Source organism: Babylonia areolata, chromosome 35 (assembly GCF_041734735.1).
Source record: "Babylonia areolata isolate BAREFJ2019XMU chromosome 35, ASM4173473v1, whole genome shotgun sequence".
Taxonomy (NCBI): domain Eukaryota; kingdom Metazoa; phylum Mollusca; class Gastropoda; order Neogastropoda; family Buccinidae; genus Babylonia; species Babylonia areolata.
This window is the reverse complement of record NC_134910.1, coordinates 19,183,586-19,200,735: the sequence shown is the minus strand read 5'-3', so window position 1 is coordinate 19,200,735 and position 17,150 is coordinate 19,183,586. Positions and strand designations below refer to the sequence as shown.

The 17,150-nt window shown below is 42.0% G+C and overlaps 1 protein-coding gene across 1 annotated transcript; it reads right to left on the bottom strand.

The window, feature by feature from the left end:
* Window positions 1-2,356: 2,356 nt before the first annotated feature.
* LOC143277881 (uncharacterized) lies at window positions 2,357-17,008 on the bottom strand. The gene is made up of 11 exons (XM_076582830.1): window positions 16,914-17,008; window positions 12,570-12,741; window positions 10,852-11,049; window positions 9,750-9,848; window positions 9,036-9,201; window positions 8,063-8,161; window positions 6,987-7,106; window positions 6,404-6,504; window positions 5,188-5,320; window positions 4,379-4,497; window positions 2,357-3,907 (listed from the first exon to the last, which is right to left on the bottom strand). Exons 2-11 carry the CDS (start codon window positions 12,675-12,677, stop codon window positions 3,644-3,646), a joined length of 1,407 nt encoding a protein of 468 aa, XP_076438945.1. The 5' UTR covers window positions 12,678-12,741; window positions 16,914-17,008; the 3' UTR covers window positions 2,357-3,643.
* Window positions 17,009-17,150: the final 142 nt, after the last annotated feature.

Sequence of the window (17,150 nt, the reverse complement as noted above, 5' to 3'; positions counted from 1 at the left end):
GCTCCTATATATGAGATGTACATACACATATGAATAAAGTGCCAGTACGTAGAGGCAGAGAGTTCTGGGCATTGTGAACAGAAGGCCGCAAATGCAAGTGTGCCTATATTGCTATGTAGGGAATCTCAATGAATAGATGTCAATGAATAGAGATAGAAATATAATTGTACATGTTAATATGAAAGTCGTCTGAACCTATCCCATAAGCACACACACGTGTATACTGAGGGATAAGTACACATCTATAAGTGAAAGCAGAAATGTGTATGAATGTAGCAAGATATCTCGTAGATGTATATGCATATGTGTGTGTGTGTGTGTGTATATATATATATATATATATATTTTATTTTATTTTTTTTGTGTATATACATATATATTTCGTGATTGTTGATTGTGATAATAAATCAAAAGGATAGAAGGGGAAATACGGTGATTTATTTCCTGTGGCCAACAGCCTGAGAAACAGCAAAAAAAGTGCAGTTGCTATGCAAAGATGTGTAAAGTCCATGACTGGGCATGAGGACCCAATGAGAAACCGAAAGAAAACATCGTTGGTGGACAGCACGGGGGGCAGGAGTGAAGTGCTGTGTCGGCGAAAGTAACTACAGCTTCAAGCGCCTAGGTTATAAATGCGGAGTTGCCTCCCTTGGCGCCGAAAATCGTCGAAAAGGATGGTGTCTTTAGAGCACATATCCCCTGGTGCGACGTGTCCTCGCTGTAGAGGGAGGAGTGTCATGATGTGTGTGAGAGTCCGTGGTTTGATGTCACCATAACCGACACAGGTGACAACAACCGCAAGGGGAATAATTATAATGTCCCTTAGTGCCGTGGGCATCCCAACCTGAATCGGTTGCCATCGGACGCGAGACGGTTGGGGCATGTGGCATGACGGCGCCGTAATCCAGTGTTATGGGCGTCGTGGACGAGGGGGTGACAAGTCCGTCGGCTTGCCGTGGGATGTGCATCCCCCTGTTGCTGAACGGCGGTCCAATCTCGCGAATAGCTCCTGCGAGAGGACCGACATTCAGTTGTTGTGTGTTGACGGATAAAGGGATAGACAAGATTGGCCCAAGCACTGCCGAGAGGCAGGATCGAGTTAAGAGGTACTCCAACGTGGAAGTGCCGATATTAGTCTGGGTTAGGCAATGGGGCAGGAGAATCCAGCACTGCCGAAGTTCCAATGGGGCATGCATGTACCTGCTCTGTGGGCGAGGGGCGGTGCAGGCGCAAGGTGTGGCACCGGGAGGCAGAGTGGTGCATAATTGCTGCAGCAAGTTAGCGATGAGTTGCTGATTGTTTGGTTGAGTAGCTTGCTGAGACACCATTAGTGCATGGGAAACAGCAACACTCGGCAGTGTGACAGATGGGGTCATCACCGCATAGCTTGGTGGGACTGTGCACGCACTCGCACTGAAGGCGAGGAGCAGTGTCGGTGCAAGGGAAATAACTGCGGCGGTCACCGGCAAGGGTGCCGAAGCAGGGGTTGCCTCCCTTGGATCGGGTGATCCTGACAAGTTGGGGGGTGCATGTGTATGGGCAAGCGTGTCCCCTAGTGGTCCACTTTCCTCCCTACACCAGGGGAGGGCATCCCTACGCGCCTCGGTCGCCACTGGATCCGAGATGGTCAAGGCATGCCGCGTGGGGGGTCGTGTGATCCGATGTCACGGCCGCCACCACGGACGCATCGCACATAGGGCCCAGTCTAACGTGCGGATCCAAAACAAGCTGCCTTTTTTTCCCCCCAAAGGGGTTGTGGCACATTCCATTGATGCAACTGTGCGTATGGGTAAAGGGATAGAGGAGATCGACTCGTACACTGCCGACTGGCAGGGCCGAGAAAATGCGGATCGCGTCGAGTGCGTTCGCGGATTGATAAAAGTGACATTAAAGGTAACACTGACCTGAGTGTGTGACAACAAACCTCTAGAAGTCACCAGAGGAGGTGTAGGCGGTGGTGGAGGTCTGGAGTCGACCGGAGGGAGTGGAGGAAGTGGAGAAGGCGGCGGGTTGGCGTTGTTGAGAGGGCCAGGAGTAGAGGGCCCAGAGTGTCAGCGAATCGATTGCGATCGCGCCTTAATTTTAGCATGATTCCCCAATCGAGCTACATAATTATGTGATCTGGTTGGAGACAACAAACAAGAACGCCAGAGAATCAACAGACAGGCAGAAAATACGAAAAAACTTAGCCGTATGAAGAGCACAGGAACAGGAGTCATGATGGCTGCCGGAAAAAGAGGGCGCTAGCCAGCGGGACAAAGGGGAGGTTATCTACTTCCGGGAGGTTATCGGCCGTAGTTTCGTTTTCTCCACATAGGCGGATAGTAGTTTGCACAGGACAGGAATGTCAGACCCCTGCCGGAGTCTGCACTAGTTGGGTCACGGTTAAGTATGTGTAATTAAAACAAACTCCTCCTTTTGGTAATTCTCATTGAGGGAGATGAGAAGATGTCAGAAGAACGCCTATGGCGAGACCTATCCCAATAGTATTTAAGACACCGAACAGAGCAGAGATGCCTATCCTCATCTTGGGCAAGATTATCAGACAAAGGTCTGACCCTCAGAGAGGGGGAAGGGACCTCGGGGTCTTGGTTCTTAGCCAGGAACTCTGTGGATGACACTCTTGGACCTGCTGAGAGCATTTGCCAAGATGTTGGCCTATCCTGCTGTGTGTCTCACTGAAAGTACAATGCCTTTGCTGTGACAGCCTCGGTCCGCAGGGAGAGGTCTGACCAAATTAGATATTTCAATCCCCTTAGCTTATGAACACCTTGCTCTAGTGTATAACTTAAAAAGGTTCATTAAAGTGGCTTGTTTTGTGGTGATGGGTCGCATGTGTCATACATACTCATTTACTTTATAAATAATTTCAATTTTGTATCTCCCTAAAAAGATGTACTTACATATACATAGTTGCATGATGTCATCTTGTGAGATTTATCTCAAATGCTTTTCACACTCCTGTACCTAACTTAAGCCACATGTATCGCTGAAAGTGCTTAGAACTACATAGTAAGCACTGTATAAATGCACTTTCTTATCAACAAAAAGGTAAGTGCTAAACAAACACACCTTATAATTATCATTTATACACAAATGAAGCTCCACATACAACCACAAGAAATAATGTGAAAACAAAGATGTTGACTATTTTTGTACTGCCGCTACCTTCTCACTTCCACTCTGCACATTTCCCACACTGCTGAAGATCACAGCTTGTTCCACACAGGCGCCAGCATGCACACTTTAGTCACTGTCCTCTCAGTCTTCTCACACCTTGCGCACACGCAGATGTGGTCATTTGAGTAACAAGAGATCAGTTACACAGACAATTTTGTACTTTTTACAATCAAATCTCCATTTAAAAGAACACACACAAAATCAGTTACACAGACAATTATGTATCTTTTACAATGCACGCTCCACAAAGCCAAGCACACAAGATCAGTTACACACACAATTATTTACATTTCCCAATGCAGCCTCCCATTAATTAAAAGAATATGCACTCTTTTTCATTCAATCTCCCATTCACACACTCAATGTGCACTGGGCACCAGAAAAAAAAAAATTTCAGTATCATCTCCCCACCCACCCACATCGTCCAACCCACACACACTGAGCACCAGTCCCGTCAAAAAAATCAACTTGTGGTCACTGTCACAGTCTCCTCAGCTGCTTCCAAGCCAGCCAGTTGCTGTGTCAAGTTCTGACCATCCTCCTCCTCCTCACACGCCAGTTCCCGGTCTGTGGTCGTGGCCGACACGGTCTCTATCTCAGAAATGCGTTGAGTCAGCTTGGCCTCTTCTTCAGCCTTGAGGCGGAGCTGTTCTTTGTACTCCTCCTGCTCTCGCTTCAGGACCTGGAGTTGGCGCCTGAGTGCCATGCTCTCACTACCTGTCTCCTCCTGTGTGGGACAAACACCACTGGTTTGACAGTGACATGTTTTACTTACTGAGCTTCATATACACAGCTCTGTTGGTCCTTACTGCAGTCAGCTAAACAAACAAAAAATCATGAACCAGAGCTCTTGCTGCCTGTCTCCTCATGAGGGACAACCATCATTTCTGTTCAGTTTTTGATTGTGTGATGACTGACAGGACTTTCTCTGAACTGACAATTATTATTTTTCAATGTATTCATTAAAACAACAACAACAACAACAAAAACCACCTCTTACCAAAATATATCCCCCCTTAACCTCCTTTTTTCTGTCCACAGCTTCTCTAGCCTTCTGTCTTGCCTTGCCTTTCCAAACTTCTGTACAAATCCTGGAAATACCCTCAGCCCATGAGCAATCTGCTATATGCCCCCAGCCCAACAACCATGCACTCCCTCATCCCTCCCCCCAAAAACCAGGTCTATTAAGAGAGCTCACCTCATGTTCGTCATCGTTGGTGTGGGTGACGGTGATGGTGGTGCCGTCCCCTTCCTCAATGATGAGGGTTCCTGGCCCCTCCATGGCCTGCTGAAGGTCCGTGTCCACCTCCGTCACCACTGAAATACACTGTTCTCTCTGTCATGGGCACACTTTACTGCTGTACTTTTATTCTAATTATATATGGCATTGATATATTTTCTCTATACTTAGGGATATATAAGGCAATAATATATTTTGTTTACACTTATACATGGCAATGTTAAAAATGGAATGTTAAAATGATGCTGTGATGTTATTTGAAAGTAAAGAACCCAGCCTGCAAAGGGGAAATAAAAACATGAAAATCCCTGAACAACTATAAAAAATCTACTTCTTAACCATATCATTGCTGGACACTGCTCCTCTGGCCCTTTCCCCAATTCACTGTTTCCAAAGGCACTCTCTGGAGCTAACTCAGCTTGCTTTGACAAGTCCATTTAAAAACTAAATTAAATTTTTTTTTTCATGTTGAATGCAATCTTTTCATGTTCTTGTACTCTGTGTAAGGTATAATAATAGTCCTCATCACACCAAAAATACTGCAATTTATACGAGTTAATTTACAGCCACACACAGCACTAAATTTTTACTTATTTAATTATGATTTGTCTGTCATGTGGAAAAGGAAAATTGTTAATTAGCTCCCAACCCATCCCCTCAAATCAAATCATGTTTGTTTGTAGCCCACCTGACTGCAGGAACAGAACGAAACATGTACACTGTGCGTGCGTGCGTGCGCATGTGTGCGTGTGTGAGATCCTCACTACCTTCACCATCAGCGGCCCCGACAATCTGTGCCTCCACAGGCAGCTCTGTGCCGTCCTCAGCCACGGCCACCAACACCGGCCCCTCCTCTGTCAGCTCCTCTGCCCCCTGGTTGGACACGATGGTAATCACCTTCTGCAAACACCAGCACTTTTCAGTGTCTCAAGGAGGTGGCACTGCGTTGGGACAAATCCATTTGCACTACACCATATCTGCAAGGCAAATGCCTGACCAGCAGCAGCAACAAATGCACTGTCAGGCCTTGAGTGAATGCATATACATTTGTGTGCATTATATCTGGGTAGAGTTCTTTTACAGAATTTGAACAGGCACAACACTTACGTTGCCATGTGTTCTTTTTCAGTGTCAAGTGTGTGCTGCCCACAAGGACCTCGGTATATGCCTCATCTGATTTTGATTTTCCAGTCAAACTTGGGAGAAAGAGTGAGATAAGGATTTGAACCCCAACCCTCACAGACACTGTACTGAGTCAAGTGTCTCAAGCATTCTGCCACCTTCCTCCAAAAAGAAAGACATCCACACTTAATTGTATCATTTTGTTCTGTCACACAATGGATTTCTTTGTGTGAAATTTGAGCAGCTCTCTCCACTAAGAGCACATCGCCACAGAGCAGATGCCATCTTTTTCTTTCTTTTTTTCCCCTGTCTCCAAGTGAAACTATCAATGTCGATTTTGCTACAGAACTTTGCCTGGGACAACTTTTTTCTTGCCATAGGTTATTAAATGCACGCTATGTGCATGCTGCACATGGGACCTTGGTTTTACCGTCTCATCTGAAAGACTAGCACCCAGATCACTACTCAAGGTGTAGTGTACAGAGGAGTAAAAATCCCGGTCTGTGTGGGAATCAAACTCATGGACACTCACTTCCTAGACAGACACATTTCCACTGGGCCACTGCTCATGGCTACAGCTGATGAACTCATGCACTGGCTTTATGAGTATGTTGCCTACATGAACATGACAAACATGGTCATGCATACAAAAACCCCTAGTGAGAACTCAAGATCCTGAAGCACACCTGAGGTACCATTCAGTGACTGGCCAAAAAATAGACTAAAGTGACAGCCCTTCGTTGCAAAGAGGGCATAACAGCAGTAAAAGACATGAAAGTCTACTCATATGTAATATGTATACAAGTGAACGTGGGAGCTGCAGCCCACCCACACAGAAGAGAGAAGGATGCTGTGACTCACCTGCCCATCCTCTCCCACCACAGTCTCTAGCCCGGCTTCTTCATGGGTACCATCCCCCAGACCGTCTTGGCGGATGTAATTCAGCGCAATTTTCCCTGCCTCTGTACCAATCACACAGAACAAAAGACAGTCAATTACACAGAACAAAAGGCCGTCATGTATTTTGGTACAAGAACATCATGACAACACAATAAGACAGCAATGCATCCTTTTTTTTTCAGTCCTGCATTTTGGATTAATAACAACACTGTAACATAATGAAACAGTAATCCATTAAAAAAAAAAAAAAATCAGGTTTCAATTCTTCATGTTTCATTTTATCACTGATGTTGTTACACTTTGGATTTTTAGTTATGGATAAGTTTTAATCACACCAAGGAAAATTTAAAACACAGGACTGCACTGAAAGTTACGGAGTCATCTGGTTCACAAAGGAGATGATATCAGTTGCACCTTCACTGAATGTGCTCTGGGAAGGAGGGTGAGAGATAATGTGTGAGTGTAAAAGTGGCGCGCGAGTGCATGCACTAACGCTTATGTATGCATGAGTGTCTGATACAATAACCATGTACACTGGACCTACCTGTCAGTGTGATGGTCTGTCCGCTCTCCACTGCTGACGTGATCAGACCTCCATCTGCTGACGATATCATGGCTATCCCTTGGCTCTCCAACCAGTGAACTGCTGCTTCAGACGTCACACCTGTCAACACACCTTGCATCAGCACTGGTACACCACAACAAACACTCTCCACATTAAATATAAACTACATTTCTACTTACATCAGCACAACTTTGTCACAACAAACACTCCCCACACAAACTACAATGCTGCTCACACCCTGCATCATCAGCACAGCTACATCAGCTGAATCAGTGTTATAACAACCAAAGAGTATGACCAAGAAGAATGTAACAACTACTGAAAACACACAGTGACACTGTTGCTCAGCATGCTGCTGTTTGAAAACACCACACAGTGATTTGCTCCATGATGTTCACATGGGTGGCACACTGAACCGCACTGGCAAAGTGGTCATTGTCACGGACTGATGATAATGCAGGTTTGAATCCCAGTGGAGGTGGGTTTTTCGACCAGCTCCTACCCAGAGTTAAGTGTGCCACAGGCTTAAATGGGAAGACCGGGACCACATGGTTGAGTATCATCATCTTCACAAATGGGTCTTTGGGTGTGTTGCTCTAATTTCATGACCAACGTTGCAAGGGTCTGTATCTCTCGGGTCTGGTTAACATCGGGATATCACTATGACAGGAAGCATAGAGTACAGCCTGATCACTTAGTCCCAAACCTAAATGGACCTCCATTGCATCCCTCCTCCTTCGTCATCAATCAAAGTGACTCGACAACTTGCAGGGTTTCCTCTGGTGTGTGGCCTCCTGGCAACCTAACATTAATTTCCCTGCGTACTGCCGACATTGTGACAGACGAACCCAGGCGTGGCCATGTCTGGAGGACTCGGAATGAACAGCATGTGAGTAATACCACTGAAATGGTGTAGATGATGGAATAGCAACAACAACAACAGCAAAAGCATTTTTCTGTTGTCTCTCTTTTTTGTGTAGAAAGAGATTTCAGTAAGAAACAGACAAGAGCTGCACCCATGTAATTCTTTAGTTTTCACAAAGACAACAACTCACTGGCCGTGTTGATGGGGGCTGTGGCCTCGGCCAGGGCAGCTAGTGTGGCCAGAACAGATGTGCTGCTTTGTTCAGAGTCACTGGACACCTCTGTCTTCACTGCAACATCATTAGCATGTGTGCAGCACTCACAGAAACCAGCCAAACTGAAATCAAAGCCTTCATTCCTTGCATCAGATATCACCAGTTAATTCATTCAACACAGGAATTATGGGGGGGGGGGGGGGAGAAGAAAGAAAAAAAGATATACTGTAAAATGCAATGGGTTTTTATTAAAAAATTAAAAAAAAAAAAAGTGAACAGAGCTGTGACCTTTGATCTCCTTCTTAAATATTTACAATATGAATGAATCTTATAAAAACGGAGTGAGGGGGGTTGGCTGGTTGGAGGGCTGGTACAGATGTGACCAGTTTTAAAATTGTAATATTATTATTATCATTGTCATTATTTTTAATAGGGACTATTTCAGCCCAAAGTAGATACGCATTTTCTTTGCAGCCTTGATTCCTGATGAATAACAAGCACCACAGACAAATGGTTTATGCCTTGGACTTTCAATCTGAGGGTCATGGATTTGATCCTGGTATTGACGCCTGGTGGGTTAGGGGTGAAGATCTTTTCAAATCTCCTATACTGACATTATGTGCAGACCTGCTAGTGCTTCTATCCTCTTTGGGGAGTTGTACAGTGAGTTGGGAAAATAGGCTAGATGGAAGGTAGATTCAACAATGAACATTTCAATTAAACAGAAATGCATTTACAGAAAACTAGTTAAAGGACTTAAATGGGAAGGCATTAATTCTACATGAGAAAAATGACTGTAAAAAATCAAAAACATTAATGTTCCCAGCAACTGTAAATGACACATTCATGTAATGCTTCATTAGCTCACAGTGAAAACTGACAAGCTGATCTGTAACTAAAAACGGCTATCAGAGAAACTCAAATTACAGCACAGGCCAAGCAATACTACCTCCTGATGTGGTGACAGTCTCCGTGATGATTGGCTCTGTCGTTTCTATTGTGATGGTGTCGCCCTCTGCCACACCACCGATGTCTGTGTGTTGAGCTATCTGCAGCATCTGTGCGATGTCTGTTCGGCCATTGGAAATGGCAATGTCCAGAGGTGTGCGGTCAAACTGCAAATGCCAAATGATCATCAGGGTATACACGCTGGCTTTGCAAAGACATTATTATAACTACAGCATTGACTAGCATTGTAAAGTCATTGTTAAAAATGCAGTACTCACCCTAACATTGTGAAGTCATTGTTCAAGTTCAAAGCAATTCATCCTCGCTTCTCAGAAATAAACAAAACAAAAACAAAAACAAACCCCAAACAAAAACAAACAATATTCTTCTCTACCCTATCACTGAACAGGATGAAAGAGTAATTTCCCTTCCATTTTGGGAGATAATCAAACAAATGAATAAAATATTCTTCTACAGTGACAACAAGCAGACTTTCTTTGCTGAATAAATATGTGGACTCAAGCTATTTCTTTTTTCAACACCAGAACAGAAAAATAAACAAAACAAAAATACTGCCAACACACGATGAAACAATGGAATATCTACACCACATTGTATAATAAAAAAGATCAGGCTGTCACTAGTGAATATGATGTTGATGATGGCAACCAAATAAGGATGATCACTGTCATGAAGTTCACAAGCACTGCATTACCTTGTCCTCACAGTTCAAATCAGCTCCATGTCGCACCAGCAGGTCAATGATTGCCACGTGGCCCTTGTCTGTTGCCCAGTGCAGGGGGGTCATTTTTAGCTGGCACAACAGAGGAGGGGAAAAACCAACATTGCAATCACAGTTTCTCTATTTATGTACAAATGAATATTGATATCACATTTGATTTTCAAGAAGAGGAATAATAATATTCGCTTGAAACTGATTGATAAAATTCATCTGTTTTGAATCATGGTATTTTTCAATTCAATTAATTTTTCTGGAACTACGCATGCAAAAAGTATCAGTCCTTAGTCTTCTTATGGATGCACGAATTATGCATAACCCCTTACTACTGTTAGACCCCCTCCCCCCTCCCAAAATCCAACAAGTCTATGAAGAATGTACAGAGTTATGCAAAAAAAAACCAACAAACCCAAACAAAAGCACAAAGTATGCAATTTTAAAAAAGACTTGTGATGAAGTTATGAAGAAGACAATATAATTACCCTACAGCTTTTTGTGAAAACCATATTTCCTTCAGAAATGAATGCTGTTTCAAAACCAAGCTACCTTCCTCAAGAATAGGATACTCATGGACTTTGAACATACATAATTTACACAGCTATAACACTCTCACATACATGCTTAAGAACATACAGATATTAAAAAAGGAACTCACTCATGTATAAAAATTTACACACTCACAATACTCTCACACCTACGTGCACACACATCAAAAAAGATACACAGACTTTGAGCAAGCATATATATTTTCTTACTCTTACAAATAGTACACACATGCACACTAAAGTTAAGAACACAATTACATCAAGAAAAGAACAGTAAACAGTCACAAACTTTGAAAATGTATAACTTTATACATAATACTCTCACATACAATGCATGCACACTTATCAATACATGTACATCCTGACAGATTTTGAACATGTATAAATTCACAAACAAAACTCTCTCACACACACATGAAGAAATGAACACAGTCTTGGACAATACACATATTTACAAATTTAATACAATACTCTCACACATATACATACACTTGACATCCCACATCCACATGACGAGTGAAGTCTGCACTCACCATGTCCTTTGCCTCGATGTCAGCAGAGTTGGTCAAGAGCAGCTCTACAATGTCCAGGTGCCCCTCCTGAGCGGCCACATGGAGTGGGGTTCGATCCACCTTAGTGCGGGCATCCCGACTGATCCCTGAGCGCAGCAGGACTTCAGCCGTCTGGTGATGGCCAAACTGGGCCGCAAAGTGCAGCGGGGAGGTTCCCAGCTATAAGGGACACACCAGTCATCAGCAACCCCACAGTCTTACAAGATATTGACTAAGACTACTTTGTGAGTTAATCATCTCTAAAACAGTAAAAGAGAAAGAGAAATTGTTGATTTGTTTGCTGATAAAAAGGTGATACACGCATTAATTCCACAGATCAACACAAAGTCTGACCAAGCTCCAAACCCATTTATCGTTAATCCAAGTGATCTAGACTGCATAAAACAGAAAATAAAGGGAAATCAACAAATCATATATATAATAATAAAAGGCAAAATACAATGCAGACATTTCAATATATTCAATTCAATAATCACACATAACCAGTAATACATGCATTCATAATCATATACACACAGATGAAGGGGGGGTGGGGGGGAGAAGGAGTGCAGGAGGGGAGGGGTGGCGGGTGGGGGTGGGGGTGGGGTTATACAACATATATGTGAAATAATAAAACAGAAAACAAGATGCATGTATATTTACCAAATTTATGTAATTTGATATTGAAATATTCCATTTAACCCCTTGACTGCTGCTGACACATATACTTGTCAGCTCACTGAGATAAGACAGGTCAGTCATTCATTCTTCATTTGGACTTCTCCCACTTGAAATTACATTACTTTTGTTCAGAAAATCTATCAATCATTGATTCCCCCCCCCCTCCCCCCGGCCGCAAGTAGAAACTGCACTTGAATCTTATAACACACTGATCTCACTTTATTGCAATGCAGCAGTCAAGGGGTTAAACCAACCGAAGCCTGTTACTGCTCTCCAAAAATATTAATGTACATACATATGATAGTTGCGTCCGACTATGACAATCAGAACAGCAGAGGAGGCAACTGCTGTTCCGACTATTTGGGCTAGAATCTGATTATAGTGGAGAGTGTCTTGCCCAAGTACATCCCCACTCCCTCGGCAAAGAGGGTTTTAGGACAGTCGGCGTTGGGATGGTTCCCAAAGGCCAACCAGCCCACAAGGCTGCAACACTCAGAGCCAGTGCAATTTTGCCTCCTAGTTTGAGAGTCATAGTCCTTCACAAAAGACTAAGCTGTAAATGGTTTCCCATTGACTGGAGAAACCACTGATAATACAGCTTTCACTTTGCTGTTGGCCCAAATGTAAACTTCTGTAAATCTGTGATATAAGCCGAGTGTTGGGCGAATGTACATACAGAGAGTACATAAAAATATACAATCGAAATCTGGCAATAACACACTTGCTTCAATGTTCAAATCAAGTAAACTCGCGCAAATAAAACAAAACCCTGAATATAAAAGTCTTTTCCTCAAATCCCCCATTCTTCCACACCCCTCTTCACTGCTCCCACCATGCATATACCTCCCTGAATGGAAAAACACAACAACAAAAACAACCAAAAACTTGTTAACATAATAAGTGAGCAAACAAAAATGAAACTGAAATCTTCAAGCAATCTGTAGTGAACAGTCCTCTGAACACCACCACCCTGTAAACATGAAGGATAAAACCCACATGAATACAATAAAGACCCTCACCCAGTCTGTGGTGAAGGGCGCTCCGTTGGACATGAGGGCCCTGACAGAGTCAGTGTCTCCGCGCTTGGCGGCGTCCAGCAGCCGCTTCCCCAGGTCCACCAGTGACATACCTGTAGCTGGTGCCAGCACCTGCACACTGGCCAGTTTGGGTGCAGGCGCCGCGACTGTAATGCTGCACACACACACAGAGCAGGATGAGTGAAAAATCAACATACAGATGTGTGTGGGTGTCACTGTGTGTGTGTGTGGGAGGGAGGGGGGATGGAGTGGGGGTGTACTGCATGTGTGTCACACTCGAAGTGTGTGTGTGTGTGTCTGTGTGTGTCTTGTCACTGAAACATTCCATTTGTCTTGTTTGTAATTACTGATGATAAAGCCCTGTGCTGCTCATTTTTGTTACCATTCTTCCCCCACTTCATTTGTCTTGTTTGTAATTACTGATTATAAAGCCCTGTGCTGCTCATTTTTGTTACCATTCTTCCCCCACTTGTTGATATTAATTGTTAGCTCTCTGGATCTCTCTGCTAAGGAGGTAGAGGACATTATATATAGTTAAAATAACACAAAAAATAAATAAACAAAAAACAACAACAACAACTAAAAACAAAACTGCTGTCCAAACTTCTGTGCCACTTTAGTGACTTACGTAACTGTAGCAAACCTACACCACTTGTATGTATTAGGAGCTTCAGATTTGCCATCCATAGCCAGCATGGATAGAAGATGCTTGCTTCCTGATTTGATACAAGATGCTTGCTTCCTGATTTGGCTTGTGTAACAACCACTAAGGCCAAATGGTGCAATGAAAGTCACCAAAATACTTAGTTAATGCTACAACTAAAACCTCAAAATCTGCAGAGGAGAATTCATTATCAATGAACTTGTCAACAACCACTTTCAATTCAGTTTAAATCCCTGAGATTGCTTTTACCTTCCAAATACTGACTGAATCTAAATTCTAAGAATCCGTTTTCTTTTGAATACATCTTGCATGAAAATCTACTTGTCTATAGTATCTTCGAAATTTTATTAAGACTTTGAATGAACTGGTCTATTTTATCTTAGAAAATTTATGACCTTGAATTTGAAAGAAAACGTGTGAAGACAACTTTTGTGCTATGTACATCTGATGGATGTACATGCGTAATAATTATATTTATCAGTTTGCAATATTATTCTTATAAGTTATATGTAATAATTAAAACATATACTGATCTACTTGTGCAGAAATCCAATTTTCTTTATCACTTTATCACTATCAGTTTATGGTTTATCTATAAGTATAACTCTATTTCCTTACAATTTTCTTTGTGACTGTGTTTCTATAGCCTAAGTATCCTAAAATCTGGGACCTACTTAAATGAAAAATTTCAATTAATTTTCCATTGAAGGATCCAGCTCTGAAATTCCCTCAGGGGTAGCAAATGTAACAGGGCAGGGTAGCATTAGCAAAGACAACATCAAACCAAAACCTATTTCATACGGTAGGACAGCAACATCTCCATGAATTGAAACACAAGATAAGACTCCTGTGTACATCAGCATTCTGCTTTTCTAGTGAATGCATAGAGACATGGATACTCACAACAGATTTGGAACTTACACAAATTCAAATAATGGAAATGAGGTGTTACAGCAATATACAAAGCATCAGATACACAGATCACATCACCAATGAATAAGTGCACCAAACCATCAAGCAGCACATTGGACCTTATTAAGATCAGCTGACATCAGTCAACAACAGAAAGTTGTGCTGGTATGGCCAAGTAACAAGGCCCAAAGGCCTTGCCAAAACAGTCTTCTGAGGAATTGTTGAGGGACAGGAGATTGAGTAGAAGACAGAAAAAATGTTGACAACATTGCAGAATGGACAGGAAAACCATTTGCAGAGCGCCAAGCTTTGACACACAATTGACAGACCTGGAGGAATCTGGTGAACAGTTCTGTGTGGCACACCAAAGACTATTTACCGAGTTTAGGGAAAAGAAGAGAAGAAGCATGGTTTTGGGGACCAAAAACAGAAAGAGTAGCTCTCTGATTGGTACTTAAGCTGAATGAACACAAAATATGTCACTGAACTGAAATTTCCATTTGCAACGATAAAAAAAAAATAAAAATCTGGCAAGACGGCTGCATATAAGTACCGGTATAGTGACTGAATCTGTATCAAAATTAAGTACAATAGTCGAAAACTTCTGAAAACAGATGAATCTTTTAATTGTTTGTAATGTCCCTTCAACTAACACTGCTGTTAAAATAAGTCCCTTAATTTAGAATACTGAAAAAGCAAATTACACAGTATTAAGTCAACTAGTTGAACAACAGGCTAAATCTGTCACTTTTAATTGTAGTTGAGTTTTATCTGTCGGTTTCTTTTACAGCTTTCGCTATTATTAAAACTATGGTGAACTTTATTCCTCAATCCATTTTTTTTCCTGTGGAGTGTGCTTACGTGTTGAAACAACCTGTACTATACTAATATAGCAGAATAAGCTGTATCTTATAGGTTACAAACACACACACACACATATATATATATCACTCAGTCCAACTCCAAATAAACACACAGATCTACCCACCACTGATGAGCTTACATACCTGAGCAGTACTGTTACTAGAATTAGACACAACTGGGGATCAGGCAACTGATCAAAAGCCTCTCAGCAAGGTGAGAATTACCTTCAAAATTGTGTAACAATGTAACTTGTAAGGAAATCCCCCCAAATACAGCACCAAATGACCAACACCAAGCTGAGAATATATTCTTGCTGTGTATTGCGTATGCTATCCTGTTGTTTATTTTGTATGGCTCTGAAAAATCATAACAATCAATAATAATATTGTGAATCTATACAGCTCCTAATCTCTAAATAGGGATCTACATGCTTTACAAAAATGGATAAACATACACACACACACACACAAAGAACATGCGCACAGACACACACATATATATGCAAACACACAGACAAGAAGTACACAATGACAATAAAAGGGTGGGGTAGTGGTTAGAACTACATTAGTTAAAAGAAACGGGTTTTCAGGCAAGACTTGAATGAAGTTAAAGAAGAGTTCCAGATCTGCACAGGGAGTTGGTTACAGACAGTTGGGCCATGAAATGAGAAAGAATATAAACAGAAAGGTGAAAGACTGTTCTGGCCGAGGGGATGAGAAGCAGATGAGTATCAGAAGAGTGGAGCTATTGGGATGGGATATATGTGGATCATATAGATCTATAAGATATCTCGGGGTTATGCCAGAAATAGATGAGAAACAGCCTCATGTTTGCAGATGAATCTGTACTGAACAGGTAGTCAGTGAAGAGATAGTAAAAGAGGTCTCTGGCATGATGTGTTCCTATTAGGGTGACCTGCAGACCAATCTGGCGGCACTGTTCTGGACCTTTTGAAGATTTTCATAATTTCAAGATGGTGCTTCGATGAACCAGACTGTTACAATAATCAAGCCGAGACAAGACCAAGGAACAGACCGGTGATGAAGCTTTAGTGGAAAGGAAATGTGAATGGTACTGATTTTTCTTATTTCCAAGTAGGTTGCATTACACATATTGGATACATGATGCTTGAAGTAAAGTGTAGGATCAAATGTACCACCGAGATTACGGACTAACGAAGAAAAGGCATTATCATCAGTGCCAATAAAGATAGACCCAGGAAGAGAAGGGATATTCTAAAATCCAGATGCTGAGATTGATTAAATAAGTTGTCAACCTTCCACACGAAAAACCTTCGAAGAAACCTGCGAACTTTCTGGCTAAATACCATTTCCTATCAAGAAGTACCCGCCCACGGCCCAGTACAATTGAAAGAACATAGAGGCCATTATTATAAGGTGATGGATGGACTGGCAGAAAACAGTCGAAGGAGAACTAAAAACTCTGAAGCACACCTGAGGTATTGTTCAGAGACTGGCCCAAAACAGACAAGAGTGGCGAAGTGTGTGTTGATTTTGTACACGTGTGTCGATAAGGCCTGGAGTTTCATGTGCAGGGAGCAATAGGTGTAAACACGATTGAAAGTATGAGAATATATAGAAATCTTTTGTTTCGTGCTGAATAAAGGAACAATACCTAGAAAAGAAAGGACGTAATTTAATACACTGAAAGCGATATGAAGTCTCAATAGAAATTTTAATATATATTAGGCACGGAAAACGCCAACACGTGTTGATGCTGGAACAGGAAGATTAAGTCCGCCATGTCTTTCAAAAGGATAAACGGAAGTTACACATACTTAAAACGGTAAATGCAAAGATTATAACTTCCGCTCTTAGTGAATCGAAAACACAATGTAATTAAAAAATATTAACAATTTTACTTACGTGTTCTGCGCCAGTTTGGACGTATAAACTACCCGAATCTTCAGAAACAAACGACGTCTTTGTTCCAACAGTAAACCCCTCGCTTGCTTGATGCCGCAGCACAGGAAGTCACAGTGACGTACAACAAGTAGTTCTTCAAATCACATTCATTTCTAAATTATGTGTCTGAGATTTTTGCAAAAAAGGAAGAAATTTTTAGAAAGTGCAATACAATACAAAAATATCAAAGATATTTTG